The following is a 22,508-nucleotide window of genomic DNA, read 5'->3' as shown; positions in this document are numbered from 1 at the left end:
GCCCCACATCAGGCTCCTCTGCTATGAGCCTGCTTCTTCCTCTCCCACTCCCCCTGCTTGTGTTCCCTCTTTCGCTGGCTGTCTCTATCCCTGTCGAATAAATAAATAAAATCTTTAAAAAAATAAATAAATTAAATTAAATAAAAATAAAAAATAAAAAAATGATCACATTCTTAAACGTGTACATAGAATGTAAAGAATTCCATAAAAATTTCAGTAAGATTTCAAAATCAGGTAGATATTCCATTCCATATAATTCTATAAATGAAATCATATCAGACAAGAGCAGACTTATCCTATTAGACTCCAAGGGGCCCAAATCAATAGTCACTGCTTGCTAAGAAAGAACTCAAAGCGAGATGGAAGAAACACAGTAGCTGGTGTTTTCCACACACATTTACAAATTCCTACGAACTGTCAGGTTACGGACTAGCTTATCAATACTGTCAGCTCCTTTGGTGGGTCCTGACCTGATTTTACAAAACAGATCTGACAAGCTTGTCTCAGCTCATGGGTTCCTTCGAGGGGATGTCGTGGGGTCACTGATGAAGGTGGTTTAGTAACCGCGCTTCCAAAAAAGTTTCCGAAGTCATTTCTGGGGTGGCTTGAAATTCCGAGGAAACTCTCAGAAGCAAACAAGTTGCCTGGTCCATTCATCTGCAAGAAGAACAAGAAAAAAACAAAAAAAAAACAGGAAAAAAAACAGCCAACAAATATTACACTATCACTAAAGAAGAAAATGAATTTGTGAAAAATACGACATTCTTCTGCTGAGATCGGTACTAGTCTGTCCTTGCTGTGCTTCTCTTTAAAAAACAGTTTCTTTCTATTTTCCTCTCTTTGGGTCTCTAGGCCCCTCCCCCCACTGTCTTTGATCCTCACGCGAGTTGTGAAAAGTAACAGGTAACAGGTCTGCATCGACAGCATGCGCTTTTTATCTGCCCTGATCCCAGCTTCCCTGCTTTGTTTCTGCTGCACTTAAAGCCTCTTACAACGTCTGCAACAGAGCCGATCATAAACACAGAGTGTTTATGACCGGATGTTCCAGGAGAGTCTTATTTTACCACTATTTCCCCCAGCACACACAAAATTTAAGGGAGACCAGCATGTCCATTCAAATAAGTCAGTTACTTAAGCAAAAGGCCTACGTTCAAGTTTAGGCGACGATGTATTTACAAAAGAGGAAGTGACACTTACAAGTAAAAGGGAGGAATTACTGCCGCTAAGCGCTGTTCCCTCTCTAGAAGTTGAGGTGGACAGATCTAAAATAATAAAAACACTTCAACAGACCTTCTCATTCTAATCACGTAATAAAAACATCAGGGCTCAGGGGCTGACTACGGTTTCCCCGAGTTACTTCCCATCCCCATTCCAAGGAGCTTTCCTGCTCACTCTTGACACCCAAATAGGGTGTGGACTTCCCTCTGGAAACCAAGGGCACACACAACCCTTAGGCAAACTTAAATAAAGAGCTGTTTTCGGAGACATCAGCTAAAGCAGGGCCTATGGGGCAGGACCAGTTCAAACGACTAAGAAAATAATTCATACTTCAAATGGGAAAAGAGCCTCTCCTTTTCAAACTACAAAGCAGGAACTCATCACAACATTGAGAACATTAGTAAGGTCAGTGACTTTCTTTGTCTCATCTACCCCTTGATTATTTGCTCTCTGCCCTTCCGTTTCACACAAATTTTAGGTTTTTTAGGTAGCAATCTCTTGAAGTCAATCATTTTGATTTTTCTCCCTTTAGCCATGTAAAAATGCCTTAGAAAAATATGAAGGTTGTTATCATTATTGTTTAAACTATATATTAAACCTGGAATTACAGAAACAGGAATCAGACGAAAAACTCAGCAACCCCTTGTAAAAACTAAGGCACCAGGCAGTTCGCTGACCTCCAGGTATGGAGCCTGAAACAGAAAACTAAATCTATAAGTCTAATTCTGACCAATTCTGACCCGAAATTAGTCTTAAACAAGTATCTGCCTCATTCAGAATTTAAAAGGATAGCCTGTCTTTAAGATTCTGTCAGATGGGGTTCTCCTTTCTGGGAGAAAACACTGAAAGTCATTTTGCCCCCCAAAACAATAGACACCCAGCTTAACAGACTATCTTGTTTAAGAAAACAAACAAAACCAAGTGCCACGTCCATCCCTATGTATTCCTACGCTTCTTGGGCTCCTGAATGGCACACAGCTCCGTCCAGGCAAATTAAAACTGAAGACTGAGTTTTTATGTTTTCAGCTACCCCAAAAATAATCCAAGTACCAACTACCTCGAGTTAAATAAGTGCCAAACACAGATTGTCTCTTTTTAAAAATTAACTGCGATTATTTATATAAATGGCTCGATTCTTACCTCGCTTGGAATCACTCATTGAAAATGAATTTAAAGAAGAGCAGAAATCTTCTAAGGATGAAGTCAAAGGCGGGTACAGCTCTGAGAAGGAGGGTGGAGGAGCATACCTCGCACCAATGGGCAACGTGCCCAACAGAGATGCTGAGAAGGGTATGCTGGGAGGGACACTGGCTGCTGGAAGGGCTCCCCTGACTAATGCTGATGGCTAGAAAAGAAAAAAGATTCTATTAAAATCCAGGAAACTCAGTTACAAGTAGGCCGAACTGCTTTCAACATCAGCATATAGACACAAATTCTTACACTGGGTAATTACGTAACGAAGTTGAAATAAAAATCAAGACTCAGTAGATGAATCTAGGCTACAGAGCTTAGTTCTTTGCAAGCCCACTTTTCAAAAAGGATCAAGGTGTGATGTCCAGTACTGTTTCAAGCCAAATGTTACATTCACGTTTCATTTCCCTCTGATCCCTTCCCTTCACCCTACCTTGAGACTCCTAAGAACTGGCTTTATTCCAGAGGAATAGTGTGGGGGCTGGGGGAGAAGGAAGGCACTCGAGAGAAGGGAGCTGCAGAAGCCAGAAACCCCGGACCACCCTTCGTGGGGATGTGAATGTACAATCTCACAAGGACAGATGGAACGCTGCCTCTCTCCTCCCCCCATCACTGTGACAATTGACTGAGAGCTTCCATGTGCCTTGTACGTACTGAGAAAAGTTACATACTATCTATTTAACTGTTAAAGTTTCCAAGGTACATCCTACCATCATGGCCATTGTACAGACCAAGAAACTGGAGGTAAAGTAAGCTGCCGAAGACCACAGAGGTGGGAAGAGTCAAACCCCAGGGTGCCTGCCTTTTACACTGTACTTTCTCTATTTTCACCCACACTGAAACCAGCCCTGAATTTCTACCCCTCTTCTTCCCCCTCATACTTTTGCTGCTGCTGCTATTTCAAAATACTTTATGGCAGGGGTCAGTAAACTTGTTCTGTGAAGGGCTAGATCTTCAATATTTTAGGCTTTGCCAACCACAATCTCTGTTTCGACTATCCAGCGGTGTTGCTGCGGTGCAAAAGCAGCCACAGACACTACGTAAGTGGATGGTCGTGGCTGTGTTCCAATAAAACTTTACTGATGACCCTGAAATATGAATTTCATATCATTTTCATCTGTCACAGATACTGTTCTTTTTTTTTTCTTCCAACCATTTAAAAATGTAAGCGTCTCATTCTTCTTCTGCAGGCCATATAAAAACAAGTTGCAGTCCAGATCTAGCCTGACCTTGGCTTTACACTTAGGCTGAGGCATTATCCCCTAAGCCCTTAATCCGAAAGACATATTTTTCTTTAAATATCAAATACCTATTTCTTTTTCAGGATTTAATTTTTTTGAGAATGTTCTTTATTTATTTATTTATTTGAGAGAGAGAGAGAGAGAAGAGTGCAGGTGCACAAGCGGGCGGGTTGGGGGGGGAGTGGGCAGAGGGAGAAGCAGACTGCCCGCTGAGCAGGAAGCCCAGATCCAATGTGAGGCTCCATCCCAGGACCCTGGGATCATGACCTGAGCCAAAGGCAGATGCTTAACCGACTGAGCCACCCAGGTGCCCCTCTTTTTCAGAATTTTAAATGCACCCTTTCCATGGTATGTGATTCCAACAGGTGTTCAGGAAAACTGGGTCATTATTAGATTAGCATTCCTATTTTATTTAAAAAATAACCACATGAGCCTGGTACCACCAGAGAAGGACAAAAATTTTAACGTAAGAGACCCAAATTTTACCCTACAGGTAATGCTGAAAATATGGTTATATGGCAATTTTTTTTAAAAAAACTAAGCCTGGGGCGCCTGGGTGGCACAGCGGTTAAGTGTCTGCCTTCGGCTCAGGGCGTGATCCCGGCATTATGGGATCGAGCCCCACATCAGGCTCCTCCGCTATGAGCCTGCTTCTTCCTCTCCCACTCCCCCTGCTTGTGTTCCCTCTCTCGCTGGCTGCCTCTATCTCTGTCGAATAAATAAATAAAATCTTTAAAAAAAAAAAATTAAGCCTGGGCCGCCTGGGTGGCTCAGTTGGTTAAAGCATCCAACTCCTGATTCTGACTCAGGTCATGATCTCAGGGTCGTGGGATTGAGCCCTGCATTGGCACTGAGCATGAAGCCTGCTTAAGATTCTCTCTCCCTCTCCCTCTGCCCTTTCTCCACCCCACCCTGCTCATGGTCTCTCTGAAAAACAATAATAATAAAAAAATAAAAATTAAGCCTGGCTTCAAAAGAGAGGAGTGATGCTGAAATTTACCATAATAGTTTCATTGGCTTCAGGGGCCGAATCAAGAAGGTCATCTATTTCATCTCCAAGGACCATATCTCCATCATCCAAAAATGCTTCCGGCATAGTGAAGGGGGTCTTCCCACCGTTTGCCAACACCGTCGATGGCAGAGAGCTCTCTTCCACTTGCAGTGGCAAAAGAGAAGTTAAGGGCATAATGGGAACGGAGGCCAGCTCACTTCCAACTTGGTGAGAGAAGCTGGATGCAGGCACAGAGACAACGGGAACGGCTTCCTGCCTCGGAGTTAATAAATCTGTAACACGGACAGAAATGTACTCACTCATCCTCAGTGTACTCACAGAAGACTAGCGGCAAGAGCCAGGAAGAGAGACAATGAAGAGCGAGTGAAAATATGAAAGCAATTACAAAAATAAATGGAGAAAACAGTAAAAGCAACTCAAATAAAAGGCAGAAAATAATTCTAAAAGTCATTTGTTTTACCCAGGAACAGACATATTCGCTTGTGAAAACGTATCCGTCTCTCTCACAGTGCCCGGGCCCCTTCTGGGCAGAGCTGTGAGATGCTGGCCACAGGAGGTGTTCAAGGACCGCCTACCGACTTCCAGGATTATCAAGCCCTGGCCGGCACATCCAGAAGCACAAAGGTAGTTTTCGAAATTATTCTTGCTTTAATACTAACAACCACACGGTAATCTTATTGGATGACGCTACGAAATATACAATGTCTAAAGCTGGCACTTTCTAGATGAAGAGGACAGGTGAAAACATACCTGGCTCGATATCTTCCACAGAACAGTTCAAAGCCTAGAAATTAAACCAAATAATGGGTCACGGTATTGTCAGGATTCTATGGTACCAGCCATCCGTGAATCTCACTCTAACAGCAATGCAAGCTCTTACAGATAGCTGACTTCCTTCCAGTTAAGAACCAAGGAACAAATGGAATATTTGGTGGCATGTGGCTAAGCGGGGCTAGTCTACCGGCACTGCCATTTGCTTCTTGTGGGCACTACTCCTCCACGGATACACGGGAGTGTCCCCGTTCCAGGGGGACTAGTCCAGCCACCGCTCACTCCCCAACTCACAACGGCACCCTAACAGCTCCAAAAAGACTTACCTTTAAAAAAACAACAACTCGTTAATTGTATTTAACCCAGTGACTCCCAAAATTAGTATGTGGCCCTGAGCCACCTTTTCGAATAAAACCTAATGTCTAGGAACATCCTGTAAAATGCTCCACTGGACTTCAGGAAATGCTGGTTAAAAGATATTACTTGAGTTGTTTGTTTCTTTTTATAGGACAGGAAGCTCTGGCCAATTATGCATCTGAGGAACAAAAACCTCTCAAAAATAGACACAACCAAAAACATGAAAAGCAGAACTGCCAATGCTTCTATCTGTTCTTTTTTTTTTTTTTAACAAAAAGCTATGAGTCTTACAGAAATAATCACTTTACCTTGGTAGCCCCATCCCCAGGAACTGATTTTAATGGCAGCTGAAAGAAAATAAAGACACTCATTTTAAAAAATTAAGTTAAAAATAGAACTGACTCTAGGTTACAAAACACAATGAAAATAGCTTCTGGAGAGAAGTCCGGCTTACCTCGGCCCTGACATAGGCTTTTCTTATTTTAAATCCTAATTTCTGGGCTAGTTCTTGAGTTAGTTTTATTACATGTTCATCCTGGGGGGGGGGAAAAAAAGAACAACAAAAATATGATTAATGGAGGCTTATATTTACTACCTGTGAAGACAAATAGGCAAACAGTTATAAGACCTACTCCGTCCAGACACCTGCTTAACGAGCGCCTGCTCCGATGCAAGTGTGCGGAGAGCTGGCTGGAAAACGTTAGCTCCCTCAATGCCATTTCTCCACACGAAAGCAAGGACATGGTTTCGGCGTACACCAGCGAACTGAAGCATGAGGTCCATACCTGAGGCACTGCCAAGGAGCACTTTGCTACAGAGTCATAAGCCTCCCTGTATCTTCCTAAATCACTGAGAGCCTTCGATTTCCGATACAGAGCTTTGCAGTTACCGGCATTTGAACTGAGGACAGCATCGCACTCTTCTAAAACTTTATCGTGGAAACCCTGAGGTGTAAGACCAAGTAAAGTTAGCCACAACTCATTTCTTGCGCTGATGTCTTCCTGGAAATGCAAACAAATGAAGACCCCAGACCATTATCCCCACCCCCTTTTAAACTCTAAAGTTCGTGGTATTATTTTTCTTTCTAAAAATTGTCTTAAAAAAAAATCAAATAAATTATCTTCATTATGAAATTTCAAATATGCAAAAGTACAAAGAATAGCATGAATCCCCATGTACCCATCATCCAAATCAGATAAACATTAACATCTGGCCATAAAGGCCCCAATCTTCAAGAAATAAAACTTTTCAGACACGGTTCATGCCCCAGGCGTCACGCTCCTGTTGTACTCTCTCCACTAGGTACCCTTTGTGGGAGCTCATTTAATTGTCAACTGGAGGGGCACCTGGGTGGCTCAGCTGGTTGGGCTTCCGGCTCTCGGTTTTGGCTCTGGGTGTGATCTCAGAGTCATGAGTTCGAGCCACAGGTCGGGCTCCAAGCTCAGCAGGGAGTCTGCTGGAGATTCTCTCTCCCCTTCTCCCTCTGCAGCCCCCCACCTCATGCACGCACATACCCATGCACTCTCTTTCCCTCTCTCTCTCAAATAAATAAATTAAAAAAAAAAAAAAAGTCAACTGGAAATGTAATTCCCAAACAGCTAGCCGATGAAGAATCCATTACAGAAAACCAATCTGTGAACACCTGTGTCTTCCTGCGCCGATTTCTGTTACAAGCAGACACAGCCCAGAAGCCAGACTCACGTGGCAACCCCAAGGACCATCCAAGAAACAAATTATTTCTAAAAACCCTAACGTTTATCCAAAGCTGATTTTTCAAAGCCTCAGGCCACTCTAAAAGCAGTCAATATGTCTTTCTTAAAAACGGAAAATAGGAAATTGACTTTTAATATACTATGTTCTTGAAAATGTTTTTTCTCGGGGCGCCTGGGTGGCACAGCAGTTAAGCGTCTGCCTTCGGCTCAGGGCGTGATCCCAGCGTTCTGGGTTCGAGCCCCACATCAGGCTCCTCTGCTATGAGCCTGCTTCTTCCTCTCCCACTCCCCCTGCTTGTGTTCCCTCTCTCGCTGGCTGTCTCTATCTGTGTTAAATAAATAAATAAAATCTTTAAAAAAAAAAAAAAAGAAAAGGTTTTTTCTCTCTAGCAACACTGTTTTAAAAAAGCACAACTCACCATATTAGAATAGCAAGCAATACGATTTATATGCAGCTTTTCAATTATTTCTTTAGGGATGACAATTTCTTCAGACTTTGCATAACCAGCAATATTCAAAGCTTCCGTGTACTGGCTTATCGAGTTGTTCCAATCACGTTCCCGATAAACATCATTGCCTTCATTAAAAAGATTTCTCACAAGAGCACGTAAATATACCTTAAAAAAAAAGAAAGTTATCACTTGAGGCCCTTTACGGAACAAGTCAGGATATGAGGAAATTTTAATTTTTCTACCAAAAACTTCCCGAGCCTTCGATGTGATGTAGCAATAAGCACAGCTCTAAGAAACTGGGAAAATTCAATTTCTCATGAAGAAAAATACAGCAAAATATTTGTTCACATCCCCAACTCTGTGCCTGTGAGAAATTTCTACAAGGGGAAACTCTAGGTCACAAAGAAAGAACATCGTAAGGCTTCTAACTAGTATTCTAAACTGCCTTCCAAAGAAGCAGTAACACTGAACACGTCTAGCGGTTTCCTTCGCGGCAGCCCCACAGCACTGGGGAGTATGTGTGCACCTGTGTGTTTGTACACATAAAACCCCTACTAACATCTAGGTGAAAAACTGTCCCCTTTTTTACTTGCATGTCTGATTACCAACGATTTCCCACATTTGTTATTGTTGTTGTTGTTTCTATGTCTGTCTGTCTTTTTGTTTGTTTCAGAGGTAGAATTTAGTGACTCATCAGTTGCAAATAATGTCCCAAATTTTTATGGACATTGTATTTCCTCTTTTGTAAATGTTTGCTCAAGTCAATTACTGATTTGGGAGTGGGGATGTTAAACCTTTTTCTCACCGAGGAAGTATAGTATACACATTCTTTCGGTACACATAAAAGTTCTGAAGTTTCAGTACACATAAGAGTTCCTTCATGATTTCCATCATTGCTTTAACGTTTTAAAAGTCAAGATCAGATAAATAGTACAAGAACAGATAAATATTCAAGTCTTCAGTCTCATCTTATGAAATTCATGTCTAAGCTGACAAAAGTAGGAAAGAACACTGGACAGATCAATCTTTAACAAGGGAGGTGACTTGTGACCTGCCGCTTAACCTCTCAGAAACCCAGTTCCAAATGTAAATGTCAGGACTATAAAATGAATAGTAAAATGAACAGATTGTTCCAGGTGCCTCTAGCCATAATACTCTCTGATTCTACATCTGTTTGGAGAGAGGGAGGGAAGGGAGAAGGAAGAAGACAGAGAAGGAAACAGAGAAGAGGGAGAGAGAGAGGCAAAGAGAAAGAAGGAACATTTAAAAGGATCAAAACCCACAGAGACAAGAAGCCACACGTGAACTAACAGCCTGCAGATGAGGGCCTTTAGTGCAAGACCCAGGGAACCACGCTTCCGCTGTGTTTCTAGTTTCATCTCTACCTGTTCCCTCTTAGAATCCAGGCACCCTTTACTACTGTTAGAGCCTCTCTTCTCCTAAAGAAAAATAGAAGAAAAATAGAAAAAATGTACTCTCCTTTACAACATAATCTGTCCCACTTGTTGTCAATGAAATAAGAGGTAGGCTAACTAATTTTCAAAGGTCTCAGAAGAAAAATTAGTGCAAACTACACTCAAGGAGAAAAGACAATACAGGACAACTGTCCATGTGTGCCAACAAATAACACTGTCCTATATGTGTATGAGATTGGCAAACTCTTTCTGTAAGTGCCCAGAAAGTAAATATTTCAGACTTTGTGGGCCATATGGTCTGTCTCAGCTACCATATGTCATGCAACCAGCCACAGATAATACATCAACAAATAGGTGTGGCTGCATTCCAATAAAACTTTATTTATAGCAACAGACAGTGGGCCACATTCGGCGCACTAAGCCGTCATCAGCCAACCCCCACTATACATGATAGTTCACAAGCTACTTGCAGAGCTTTTAAGCAGATGTTCCCCATCATTACCGCATATTGTTCCTGTGTTCCTGGATACGACAGTGGTGACCTAAGAAGAAGAAACCAATTAATTGTAATTATCAGGCTCTTATCAGGATTTGCTCATCCAGAAGTCATTGTAAAACTGAGATTCATTAGCTTGCCACAGATTCAAAGCCCATCTAAAAGACCTACCTCTCTTTACTACCATTACTCCCATATAACTTTGGCAAGGGAAAAAAGAACCTGTAACTCTTCCTTTAGATTCTCTTAAGTATAGTACTTTCCTTCTCAAACCTACTTCTACTAAAAGAAGGCTTAATTCCTCAAATACCAAAAAGTTGTAAGATAGCACAGAACCACTAATACTTTGTGATTCGAGTCACTGTAGTACAGAGAAGGTGGGTCTCCTTCCTGGGAAGAACATAGAGGCCCCCTCAGCCTGGACAAGTCCGCCCAAGCCCCGGGCTGTACCATGCCAGCCATGCTCCAGAAGGCTGGTTAGAGCCCAAGCTTCCTAACAGAAATGGTGGATTGCAGAAGCCCCGCGTGCAAGTTCACTCTCAGTCACTTTCCAGTCATCAGAAGTGTTCTGATGGGATTAGGTTCCAATTCCTCTTGCTGTAACAGTTTCAGAGACACTACAGGATTTTAGCTCTAAAAATCAGTGACGGTACGATAACACTTCAGAATGCACAAGAAATCAAAAGGACAAGAGCAAAAACTATTGAATAAAAATATTTAACTTCAGACCTGAATTAAGAGGACTTATAAACCAGACTTAAGAGTTCTTAATCCAATACTAAAAAGTACAGTTTGACCTCTTGAACAACACGGACTTGAAACTGCGCAGGTCCACTTACAACTTTATCTTTTTTGATAAATGTAACACAGTAACACAGTACTGTAAATGTATTTTCTCTTCCTTATGACTTTCTTAACATTTTCTTCCAGTGTACTTTAATACAATAAATAATACATATAACGTACAAAACACGTTCATCGACTGTTTATGCTATTGGTCGGGCTGCCGGTCAACAGTAGGCCATAAGTAGTTACGTTTTGGGGAGTCAAAAGTTATACGTGGACTTCAAATTGCACGTGTGGGGGCGGGGTCTGCACTCCTCACCCCGAGTTGCTCGAGGGTCAGCTGTACCATGTGACGCGAACGCAGGTACGAGTCAGGCCCTTACTGTATAAACTGTAGTCCTTCCTTAATGTTCTGCTGCCTTTTTCTTCTCTCCTCGGACACACTGGACATGTTACCCCACACATTCACTTTCTAAATGATCGATCTGGAAAGAAACAAGGCACAGAGTTACATAAGGCACAGGGCTCCTGGACCCCAGTTACAACACCCATAATCTGCGGTCCTGCCGCACAATTACTTGTGGCCACGTCCCTCTCTACTGACGTCCTCGATGCCGAGAACCCTGGCTTATCCGCAGGGTCCTCGTTGCCCGGCACACAGAAGCACCAGGTTTTCACTCCCCTTTCAGGCTGAACGCCATGCTGAATTTCTGTGCTCCTCCTGAAGAATCTCCATGAAAAAGTCATCTTCCTCCACCCCTCTCCTCCCCCTACTCCTTCAGCATCAGGTTTTGTTTCTTCCCCTTCTAGATGCACGCACGCGTAAGCTGCCACTAAAACAGTCCTGGCCTTGTTTTGCTTCTGGAAGTTCTCCAGAAGTGAAAAGGTTTCACATCCGCTTGCCTCGGAGGGAGCCTGACTTCCTGGTGAGCAGAGTGGAAACCTTATACATATTTCGTTACACAAACTTCTGAAATAATCCTTGTTGATACAACTGATAGACTAAAGAATCTGAATGAAGTCATTCAGTTGAAATTTTCTCAAAAGTAAGGGTTTAACACTGGCAAATGTCAACACTAGTCAAAGCTATTGGTGTCTGCCCCCCCACACACCCAATCACTGCTCATTAAGCAATTCCTGGCAAGTCAAAGGAGAACCACAGGAAAGAGATCTGTGATAAAACACCAGCTCCCAGGGTCCTCAACTAGGGTTTCTCCACCCTGGCAGTTTGGGCCAGACACTCCTTTATTATGGGGAGTGCCCTGTGCACCGTGGGATGCTAGCAGCGCCCCTGGCCTCCACCCTCTAGATGTCGGTAGCACCCTTCCCCCCAGTATGACAACCAAAAATACTCCAGGCTTTGTTAAATGTCCCCCAGCAGGGATGAGGAGGGGGCACAGTTAGCCTGCGATGAGCACTGGGATCTAAGCCTAAGAGGACATCTTCTCACACAGACCACGCACTTGCACCCACATCATGGACGGGGAACTTGCACCCAGGCTTCAAGCAACTAGCTGAAATGTTTTAGTTTCATTATTGCTCGATACTGGTAGTTTTTAAAATCTACCTGTTTCAAAGTGTAGGGGTGGGGACGAGCATTGGAATGCCCCAAAGGTGGGTAACTGGTGATAATTTTTTCATCTTTTAAATACCTTCAGTTCTAAATATTTTGATCTTCTGCCTAAGTTGTTACTTCACTGAAGTTTTTATGTGTGAACCGATCTATCCGGGATTGGCTTTAAAATATTCCAGCGGGGCACCCGGGCGGCCCAGTCGGTTCAGCGTCTAACTCTTGATCTCAGCTCAGGTCCTGATCTCAGGGTCATGAGTTCAGGCTCCACGCTGGGCGTGGAGCCTACTTAAAAAAAAAAAAAAAAAAAAAAATCAAATCAAATCAAATATTCCAGCAACCAAAAAAAAAAAAAAAAAAAAAAAGGAGTGGGGTGGGGACCAAACAGCAGAATGTGGCCAACCAGTGACAAACACAGGGATTCTTTCTACTTTGTCAATGTTTGAAATTTTCCCAAAATAAAACATTTCCAAAGCCCAGGGCACGGAAGTAAAATGACATTATTTCTGGAGTTTGTTTTTCAGGTAATGTAGCTTAAAGGGGGATGAGCAGGTGGAAATGAAACAAGACTGCCAAAAATATGGACACCTGTCCCAACCGGCGATGGGAGGTACGTTGGGTTCCTTCTGCACTTCCACTTGTACATGTCTGACCATTTCCTTAAAAAAAACTTAAATTCCTAGTGCAGGTACGAAGTTATTTAAGGAAGCACTATTTGTAAGAAAAAAGATAAAAAATGTTCTCAATGCCTATCAAAACATCAATGCATTGGGCGGGAAAAAACTGCGCTGGAAAAAAAAAGACAGATAAGGTGTGAGCGTCCACAATACAGCCCTGTTCTGATCAGGTTTTTTTAAATGGAGGGGAGACTGCAGATTCACATTTGCTTATACATCCACGGAACAGCTCCAGACGGAACCATGGCGGTGGGAGAAAACTGGGGGACAGGCCCTTGTCATTGCGTACCTTTAAAACTTGCTTCCTGGACCTTGTAAGTGAATTACCGCTGAGAAAAAATTTACAGTATTTTTTAAAAGTCTATGTAGCCTCTGAACCCTTCCTTGGAAAGATGACTTAAGGTACCACCAAGCCTGTTTGCTACTTAAAGTGGGGCCAATCTTGGGCCACCTGGATGGCTCAGTCAGTTAAGTGTCTGCCTCGGCTCAGGTCATGATCCCAGGGTCCTGGGATCGAGCCCCGCATCGAGCTCCACGCACAGCAGGTAGTCTGCTTCTGTGTCTCCCTCTGTGCTCTCTTTCTCTCTCAAATAAATAAAATCTTTTAAAACTTAAAATTTAAAAAAATAAAGTGGGGCCAATTAAGAGCAAGAGCTTACTGCTCAAAGGCACCCAGAATAGCACTTGGGGGGATCACAGCAGTCATGCCTGAAAGTCAGTGACAAAAGAAAAAGCTACCCAAAGCAAAAACTGTTCCCCATCTTCAATGAACAGGACAGCTTCCTCCCAACCTCTGTACGGGGAAGGTGGGGTATTAGTCTGAGGTCCCCGTTGGCTAAGAAGGGACTCCAGGATCATGATAATCCACTGAGTTAATAGCCTTAGAGCTATTTCCCCAGAAAGTGCCAGAAAACCTTGAACCTCGACCTTTTAAGGACAAAGGGCAGGTGGCAAAGAGCTGACAACTCAAGTAGGTGATAAAGAGGAAATAAGACGCAGGCTCTTTTAATAGCATGAAACACATGCCTCCTTTACATGGTTAAAGATTTGGGAACATAATGTCAGGTGATAGTCAAAGACAGTAGGAAAGTGAATTTCAGGTACTTGTAGTGTTCTTCTCCCAAACTGCATTATGAAAAATGGTACGCACTGTAAAGTTAAAAATCTTTCTCAATGGGGGCGCCTGGGTGGCACAGCGGTTGGGCGTCTGCCTTCGGCTCAGGGCGTGATCCTGGCGTTATGGGATCAAGCCCCACATCAGGCTCCTCCGCTATGAGCCTGCTTCTTCCTCTCCCACTCCCCCTGCTTGTGTTCCCTCTCTCGCTGGCTGTCTCTATCTCTGTCGAATAAATAAATAAAATCTTTAAAAAAAAAAAATCTTTCTCAATGAACACCACATACCGATGCGCTATAATTAATATTTTGCCGTTTCTCACATCCGCCCATCTTTGTTCATCCGCCCATCCCTCTGTCCATCCATCAATCTACCTTATTATTTTGATAAACTGCAAAGTGGCAGACATGAGCTACAATTCCTCAGTAAGCATGTCAGCATGCGCATCATTACCCGAGATTTCAGTATTTGTTTACAGTTTTTTTAAGATAAAACGCAGAAACCTTTTTCCTTTGTAAAACGCACAAATTTCAAGGCCAGTTTTTCTTTTTCTGTTTTGTTTTTTTTTTTTAGATTTTATTTATTTATTTGAGAGAGAAAGTGAGAGAGAGCATGAGAGGGGAGAGGGTCAGAGGGAGAAGCAGACTCCCTGTTGAGCAGGAAGCCTGATGTGGGACTTGATTCCGGGACTCAGGGATCATGACCTGAGCCGAAGGCAGTCACCTAACCCAGTTGCCTAACCCACTGAGCCACCCAGGTACCCAATTTCAAGGCCAGTTTTGACAAAGGATACACTCATGTAACCCAGCCCCAGCCCCCAATCTTGACATAACACCACTTCTGTCACTCTAGGAAGTTCCCTCAGGCCTCTTCCCCGGCCAGTCCCTGCCCTACCGATGCCCCTGGCAACCTCTATCCCGATTTTCTTCCATCACAGATGAGTTTCACCTGAGAAATACACCACCCCCTCTCCCATTCTGAAAAAAAGAAAAGATAAATGTTTTATACATCATCTTAGTTCTGGATCTAGTTAAAATCTGGCATCAATTTCAAAATGAGGAAGGATCTGATAAAGTTCATGCAACAGCTACTTTTCTCACTCAATCTCAGCAGCACAGGACAGGCATACACTCCCTCCTTGAGACTGGGGCCACATCTCCCACTGGCCTCCAAACAGGAGAGCCCTGGGGCTTGGCTGGAGCCCCATCTCTCCCCCAGCCACACTCTCCACCCCCTCTCCCCGGACCTCCCGCACTGCTCAAGGCTCGAGACCCTTTGCCCATCTGGCCGTTCTATGAGATGTCTCAGAGGCATCGCACACTGTTTACAAAGCAAGATTTTTAATACGAGGACAGTGAAAAGGAATGTCTCCTCTCCTGTCACTCGCCCACCCATATGCCCTTCCTGAGGGCAATCACCCACTGTTACAGTCTCTTCTGTGTCCTGACATTCTGCGAAACAAGAGACTATCTGGATTGTGGCGGTGGTTCCGTGAATCTACGCATGGGATAAAATCGCAGAGACGGGCAGACAAACAGGCACGTGCACGTAAAAAACTGCTAAGAGCAAGAGCCTGACTCTGGTTAACAGTAGTCTCTAATCTCAGTTTCCTGGCTTTGATACTCCACTACAATTATAGAAGATGGCACTGTGGCGGGGGGGGGGGGGGATGAAGGGTTCATGGGCCTCTAGAAACCACTTTCGCAATTTCCTGTGAGTTTATAATTATTTCAAAGTAAAAAGTTAAACATACCCTGTGTGTCTGTTATTTTTTTATACAAACTGGGGCTCCTGATGTGTTCTGCACTTGCTTTCGTCTCTCCGTACCTAACCTCAAAGGTCACTCCCTATCAGGGCACATGAGAAGCTGCTCTAACTGCCGTGTCCCGTGATACGGTCGTACCATAACTTCTGATGCACATTTGGGTTGTATCCAGTCTCTAAAGTTCGCCAGGTACCCAGGGCATTTCACATATGTGTATCTTCAACCCAGTCCCGTCAGCTGAAGGGCGCGCGCGTTTACTCTTTCAGCTACTGCCAAGCTAGAACACGACCGTGCCCAACCACACAAGATGCCCCAATTTCGTCACTTCACCTGCCAATCATCCAATGCTGCACTCCCGCCACCGGGAGGTGGGAAACGTGTGAGAGCGGCACGACGATGCGACGAGGTTTTGTCTCAGCCCTTCTACCACTAGTGAGCCTGCTCAGCTCTTGAAATTAAAGTTACTTGTACTTCCTTCTCCATCAACTGTCTGCTCGGATCTTTTGCCCATTTTCCTTCCAGGTTGAGATTTCTCATTCAGGAAAGCTCTTTACAGAGACAGGAAAGCAGTGTTTTGTGGTGCTGTTACTGTTCTTCCCAATTTGATGTCAATCCTTAGACTTTTGGTCTGGTTTCTTATGCTTTTTTTTTTTTTTTAAAGATTTTATTTATTTATGTGACAGAGAGACAGCCAGAGAGAGAGGGAACACAGCAGGGGGAGTGGGAGAGGAAGAAGCAGGCCCCCAGCAGAAGAGCCTGATGTGGGGCTCGATCCCAGAACGCCAGGATCACGCCCTGAGCCGAAGGCAGACGCTTAACGACTGCGCTACCCAGGTGCCCCTGGTTTCTTATGCTTTTTGACAGAAGTTTTTATCTCTAAGTGGCTGAATTTACCATTATTTTCTTTCATGGCACCTGGATTTGGAAACACTCACATATACCTTCACCACTTTGAGATTATAAAATAACTCTTCATGTTTTCTCTGAAGGCTTGTTTCATTTTTTAAAAAAAATTTTTTAATGTGACCCACCAGTTGACTGTACACAGAGATCTGTGTATTTCCCTTCCAAAGAGCTATGTGGTTGTCCAAGCAGCATTTATAAGACGACCATCTACTTCTACACTGATATGCATAAGGCCATATCATATATGAAATTCTGGGCTGTCTGTGATTTTTACTCACCATTTCTGACTTGAATGGTCCCAATTCTAGGCCCTCCCGCCAATCCTAACCCTTTGCATGATCTTACCCTTTCAGTAATGAAACCACCTTCTCGCCACTTGCTCAAACCAGAACCCTGGCACCACCCTCTCCTTTCTCTCCCATCCCACTCCCATCAACCCCAACACCCACAAATGACACTGCAGAGTATGTCCAGGACCCCCAAATCTGACCACTTCCCAGCCTTCCTCTGCCATCCCCCCCACCCCAGGCCGGATCACAGATCACACCATCTCATGTGGATGTCGCAATATCCTCCTTTCCCGGCCTCTGCTCTAAGCTCCCAGTCTTCTCCACTGTCCCCTCCCTCCTCCACTTCCCACACTAAACTAAAAGGAATGCTCTTTTAAACACACACATCAGCTGTTACAGCCCTGCTTTAAATCCTTCAGTGGCTTCCCTGGGCACTTAGAATAAAATCCAGAGTCTGTACCGTGACCTATCAGATCTGGGAGGATCCTTCCAACCTCCTTTCACGCCACCGGCAATGCCCTCGTGCACTCACACATTCAGCTCCCATCACACTGGCCTTCTGTGGGTTTGCAGAACGAGTCAAGGGCTCCGTGTGTCTGGGGCATTGTGCTTGCTCATTCCTCCACCCAAAACACACTTACCAGAACTGCACAGAGCTGGTTCCTTCTCCCCCTGGAGTCCTGGTTTAAATACCAGCTTTAGAGGTCTTCCCTTATCCCCTAAATTGTTGCCCTATCCCACGCTCACTGTGCTATCTACCTCCAGAGGTGCCTTGTCTTTCCCAGTCCTCATCGGCTGCCAATATCCGGATCCAGGTCAATACATATTTGAATGGAAGAACGAAGGAAGTAGCCAAGCGTAAAGAGATGCTTCAGACAAAGTTCAGAGGCCCGAGGGTTAACACCTGGAACTGTTCACGAAAGGGCAGGTGTCACAACGGAGGGTCCCAGGGAGGCAATGACCAGGCAGGCAGAGCTGGCTGTGGTGGACTCTGCCTCCAACCCTTTAGGGGAACAAGGTGGGGAGTAAATCAACATAGTGGGGATCGACTAGAGACAGCGACAGACAGAAAGGCCATAAGCAGGGGCGCCTGGGTGGCACAGCGGTTAGGCGTCTGCCTTCGGCTCAGGGCGTGATCCCGGCGTTGTGAGATCGAGCCCCACATCAGGCTCTTCCGCTATGAGCCTGCTTCTTCCTCTCCCACTCCCCCTGCTTGTGTTCCCTCTCTCACTGGCTGTCTCTATCTCTGTCGAATAAATAAATAAAACCTTTAAAAAAAAAAAAAAAAAAAGAAAGGCCATAAGCAGCCCCCAAAGGAGCACAATAATGGGTTTCCTTCTTTGCCAACAGGGGAGAAGCACGGCAGACACACCTCTCCCTCCATGAAAGGGAACTGGAATGGGAGAGCTTCCAACAGTCCACTTTCAAGCAAGAAACTCAACTAAATACAAATTTCATTAAATTATCGAAAATTTTACAAGCTGGAATATCCTCATCATCTCATCTTTCTCCCATCAGCTGATTTTGAATCTGTTACTCATTCTGAAGTTTTAGGTAAGGTGGAAAGGTGCCCTGGATCGTCATTATAATTCTTTATTTACTCAGTGCATACTGTGAAAACTGATTATACTAAAGTCTGGTACAATGTACAATACTAGCAGCTGGACACTGTATTCATATCCATGGCATTTTAGCCTCACAAGATAACTTTAGAAACTAGCTTCCATTAACAGAAGACACCATGGTTAGGTGATACGTGATTGCAACATAGTGTCTAGACAGAATAATAGCTAACACTTAGCACCCTTACTGGATGCCAAGCATTGTTCTAAGCGCTGTGCACGTATTAAATCATTTAATCCTCATAATAGTCTCAAGAGATAGGTACCATGAGGAAACTTTTGCATAGAGAAGTGACGCAAGCAGTCCAGGATCACAGCGAGGGAAGTGGCAGAGCTAGATTTCAGAGCCAGACAGTCTGGCTCCAAGCCCGAATTCTTATCCACCGTGCTATTCTGCACTGTAAGTGGCAGTGATGCCAGGAGGAGGGCGAGTCATCTAAAGTCAGCCCTGGGCTGCGCTCTGAAAGACAAACACAGCTCTGGCAGACAGGTGGGTATTTTAAAGCCACTGCAGAACACACACCTCTGCACACGCACACACAATGACATGCTCAAGGAACACCACTTAAAGAAACAGAGCAGAGGGTTTCCACGGGAATGCAGCAGACGCAGGGAGTTAGGATAACAGTCCAGGGAAAATCTGCATCTGGAAATATGTTCCACCCATAACATAATGTGTTTAGACACAAGGACTGAATACTAACCAGTCCTACAAGACATACACAGGAAAAGAGAAAGTGAGGAGGGTATATGGCACAGTGTTTGTATTTTCTCCTAAAAAGGTATTCCTAAATTTCAAGTGAAAAATTATAGTTACCAATCTGGATTAAATTCTATCCTCAGACTCAAACCTCTCTGTGTAACAGTATAAACAAACAAACAAGCAAGAAGTAGTTAAAGTAACATTACTGTCAACCCTGTCTTGGAACTGTTAGCTCACTCTGTAACATTTACAAAAGTGTCTGGCTGCATTGCAACCCTCACAGCCTACAAACCAGAACAGGGAAACATCACAGATGTTCTTCCACTTTCTTGAAACAATGACTCTTCTACTGGATACTTTGTTATGAGACAGACCATGAGCACCCAAGCAAAAGTCGCAGGAGCTTTCCAGTTCATTTAGGGGGCAAAGGGCCTGAAAATTAACATGCTCTTTACAGAACCCACAAAATATTGGTAATACTCATCCTCGGTAACTCACGATCTGATTCTGATTCTAACCTAACACAACTATTTCCAGACTTCAATACATAGCAGAGAGAAAATTTTCCAACAAAGAAAATTTTGTCTATTAACTTGCCTTATTCTGCAAATGAGAACAAGATCCTCATTTGCAATCAGCTCAACAGTTCAGTTCAGCTCAGAGTGAGAAGGAAGAGGCAGGGGCTCCTTGAGAGCTTTGGGGACAGGAGGCCACATGCCATCAGGGAAGCAGAAAAAGATAAGCAGATGGCACAGGCTCCCAGCCGCCCTGCCCCCACAGCCATGCTCTATTAGAGCACTGTCCAATAGAAATATAAGGCGAGCCACATATGTAATTTTAAATTTCCAAGTTGCCACGTTCAACAAAAGTAAAAAGATACCGGTGTAAATAATGTTAACGATTTATTTTAGTTGACCCCATTAGGTTCAAAATATTACCATTTTAACATGTACTAGTTAAACACAAAAAAAATATGAGATCTTTTACTGGTTTTTTCCCCCCTTTCCATACCTAGTGTTTAAAATCAGATATGTCTTTCTCAGCCGGAGCACATCTCAGCTGGGTCCAGCCACATACCAAGTGCTCAACAGTCCCGTGTGGCCAGCGGGCGGCCACCTTCCCGGGCAGCGCAGGTCTAACGTAAGCAGACCCGCGCTCTCTCGGTACCCAGCACAGGTACCTTATTGGATCTCTAAGCACTGGGGGACGGGGAAAACACCCGAGCGCTGATGAATTCCCCAACCCGGGCGCAGGCGCAAACTCTCCGGCCCAGCCGGCACTTCCCGGCTTGACCACACCCCTGCGATGACCGTCCCCAACCGTGCCTTCGCGCTAATGAGAACTGACAGGTCTCCATTCCTCAAGGGTGGGGAAAGAAACCTAAAACCCGGCAGTCTCCGCATCCCCAATAAAGACAGGAAACCATTCGCCGCGCGTCCCAGCTGGGCGCCCCGCGCAAAAGAAATGGGGGAGGGAGGTGGTTAACCCGAAATAAATGACCACGCACTCGGCGCGCATCCCTCCCGCCCCCAAACCCAAGACACTGGATTAGGAGACCCGCGGTCACCAAACAGACACAAACGATGGAAAAAATAAACTGGTGGGGGAGGGAAGGGGGGGTTAAGTAAGCAGAGAGGAGGTGCTGTGCCAGCGGGAACGCGTGCAGGCGTGGATAGCAGGGAGCGGCGACCCTTGGCGCCCTACTTCCCGCAGACGCGCCCCGGGGGGCGCCCCGCCGCCCGAGGGCAGGGGAGGAGAACGGGAAAAGAAAGGAGGGGAGGAAAGGAGAAGGGAGGAAGCCCCGGGGACCCCGCCCGCCTGCGTCCGCCCCGAGCGGCCGGGCCCGGGCGGCGGCGCGCGCTCCGACCTTCCCTCCCCTGGGGGCAGCGACCCGCCCCCACCTCAGCCTCCCGGGCCCCTCGGTGCCGCCGCCCCTCCCCCGCCCGGCGTCCGTTAACGGCCGCGCGCGAGCACGAGGCGACGGGCGCGCGCCGGGCGGGGGAGGGGCGGCGGGCCGGGCCGGGGGCGCGCGGGGCCGGGCGGCGCCCACCTACCTGCGGGGACGGCCGCGCCGGCCGGCGGGCACACAGCGGCGCGCGGGGGAGCGGGCGGCGGCTGCGACGGCTGCGACGGCGACAGCGGGGGCCTGGGCGCTCGCTCGCTGGCAGCTTCCCTCAGCGACCGGCGGCGGCAGCGGCAGCGGGGACTCCGCTGCGCCCGCGCGGCGCCCTCTGGCGGCGGGAGGCCGCGCCCCGCGCCCGGGAGACGCTGCCATTGGTTGCGCCCGCGAGTGTCGTTGCCGGGGGCGGCGGCGCCACGTCGGGCCGGGCCGGGCCGGGCGGCTGTGGGCCCCGGGCGGCGCGACCCCCGGCCGAGCGGGCTGCGGGCGGTCCCCCGGGCGGGCACGCGGTGTCTACGGGGGCGATGGGCCCGCCCGGCCCGACCACCGACTGCTGCTTGACGCACGGTTCAAACTTCCGGGCGCCGCGTGTGCTCTCCGCGGACGGCGACCCGGCAGCGGAGGAGCCGGGAGTCAGACCGGCGTCCGACCGGGAACTGACCCACTTTCGGGTTTCAGGCAGCCTCCCGGAGAGACTATTTACTTGGCCAGCCCTCCTCCGGCGCTTCCTAGTCTGCGAGTGGAAACCCGGGAGCCCCAGAGCCACCATATTGTCCCCGGCCTAACAGACGGAAGGGTCACGGGCGCCCAGGGCAGCTCTGGGATGCAAGGCCCGCCTCGGCCTAGTTCCATGTGCTGGCTCCCCGAGGGCCTGGCTCCTTGTCCTGCAGGTGCCAGACCAATGCCACGTCACCCACTGTCCTTTTAACAGCCAGGTGCCCCTGTGCTCTGGGGCTCAACCGTGGGCAAGGCAAAGTCACCAGCCGGGAATGGGAATAACAGGGACACAGACCTTTGAGGACAGTGCAGACCAAAGACACCGAAGCCAGGTGACGCGACCAAGATGGAGGGCTACACTGAAGGTGGGGGATGAGTCAGGAAAGGCCTCAGAAGGTGACAGCCACGCAGAGATGGAGAACGTGCCCCAGGTGGAGGGCAGAGCAAGTGCAAAGGCCCTGAGGCTAGAGCTTGGTGTCTCGGGAGCCGGAAAGGTCTATATAGTTGGCGTGCGGAAGGGGAGAGGTCCGGGAGAAGAGCAGGGCCATGACTTGGAATTTGGACTTCTATGTGGCATGAGAGTCCCGCGACAG

At 46.3% G+C, this 22,508-nt stretch overlaps 1 protein-coding gene across 3 annotated transcripts in view; it reads right to left on the bottom strand.

Moving 5' to 3' along the window:
- Positions 1 to 21,506, bottom strand: part of ZC3H7A (zinc finger CCCH-type containing 7A) — a 35,103-nt gene extending 13,597 nt beyond the window's left edge. Inside the window, exons 1-12 of one of the 3 annotated variants that reach the window (XM_045783836.2) lie at positions 21,353 to 21,506; positions 11,035 to 11,136; positions 9,872 to 9,911; positions 7,922 to 8,119; positions 6,576 to 6,734; positions 6,245 to 6,325; positions 6,099 to 6,137; positions 5,413 to 5,446; positions 4,651 to 4,934; positions 2,359 to 2,563; positions 1,198 to 1,262; positions 471 to 657 (exon numbers count right to left, since the gene is read on the bottom strand). In XM_045783836.2, the coding sequence (XP_045639792.1) occupies positions 471 to 657; positions 1,198 to 1,262; positions 2,359 to 2,563; positions 4,651 to 4,934; positions 5,413 to 5,446; positions 6,099 to 6,137; positions 6,245 to 6,325; positions 6,576 to 6,734; positions 7,922 to 8,119; positions 9,872 to 9,911; positions 11,035 to 11,102 (1,360 nt within the window). In that variant the 5' untranslated portion in view covers positions 11,103 to 11,136; positions 21,353 to 21,506. Of the gene's footprint in view, positions 1 to 470; positions 658 to 1,197; positions 1,263 to 2,358; positions 2,564 to 4,650; positions 4,935 to 5,412; positions 5,447 to 6,098; positions 6,138 to 6,244; positions 6,326 to 6,575; positions 6,735 to 7,921; positions 8,120 to 9,871; positions 9,912 to 10,970; positions 11,137 to 20,309; positions 20,883 to 21,352 lie in introns of those variants that run through there. The other 2 variants (XM_045783837.2, XM_045783838.2) reach the window with 2 other exon arrangements.
- Between the last annotated feature and the right edge of the window lie 1,002 nt (positions 21,507 to 22,508).

Source organism: Ursus americanus, chromosome 2 (assembly GCF_024610735.1).
Source record: "Ursus americanus isolate L20-20 chromosome 2, mUrsAme1.1.p, whole genome shotgun sequence".
Lineage (NCBI taxonomy): Eukaryota > Metazoa > Chordata > Mammalia > Carnivora > Ursidae > Ursus > Ursus americanus.
This window is presented reverse-complemented; position numbering and strand designations above follow the sequence as displayed.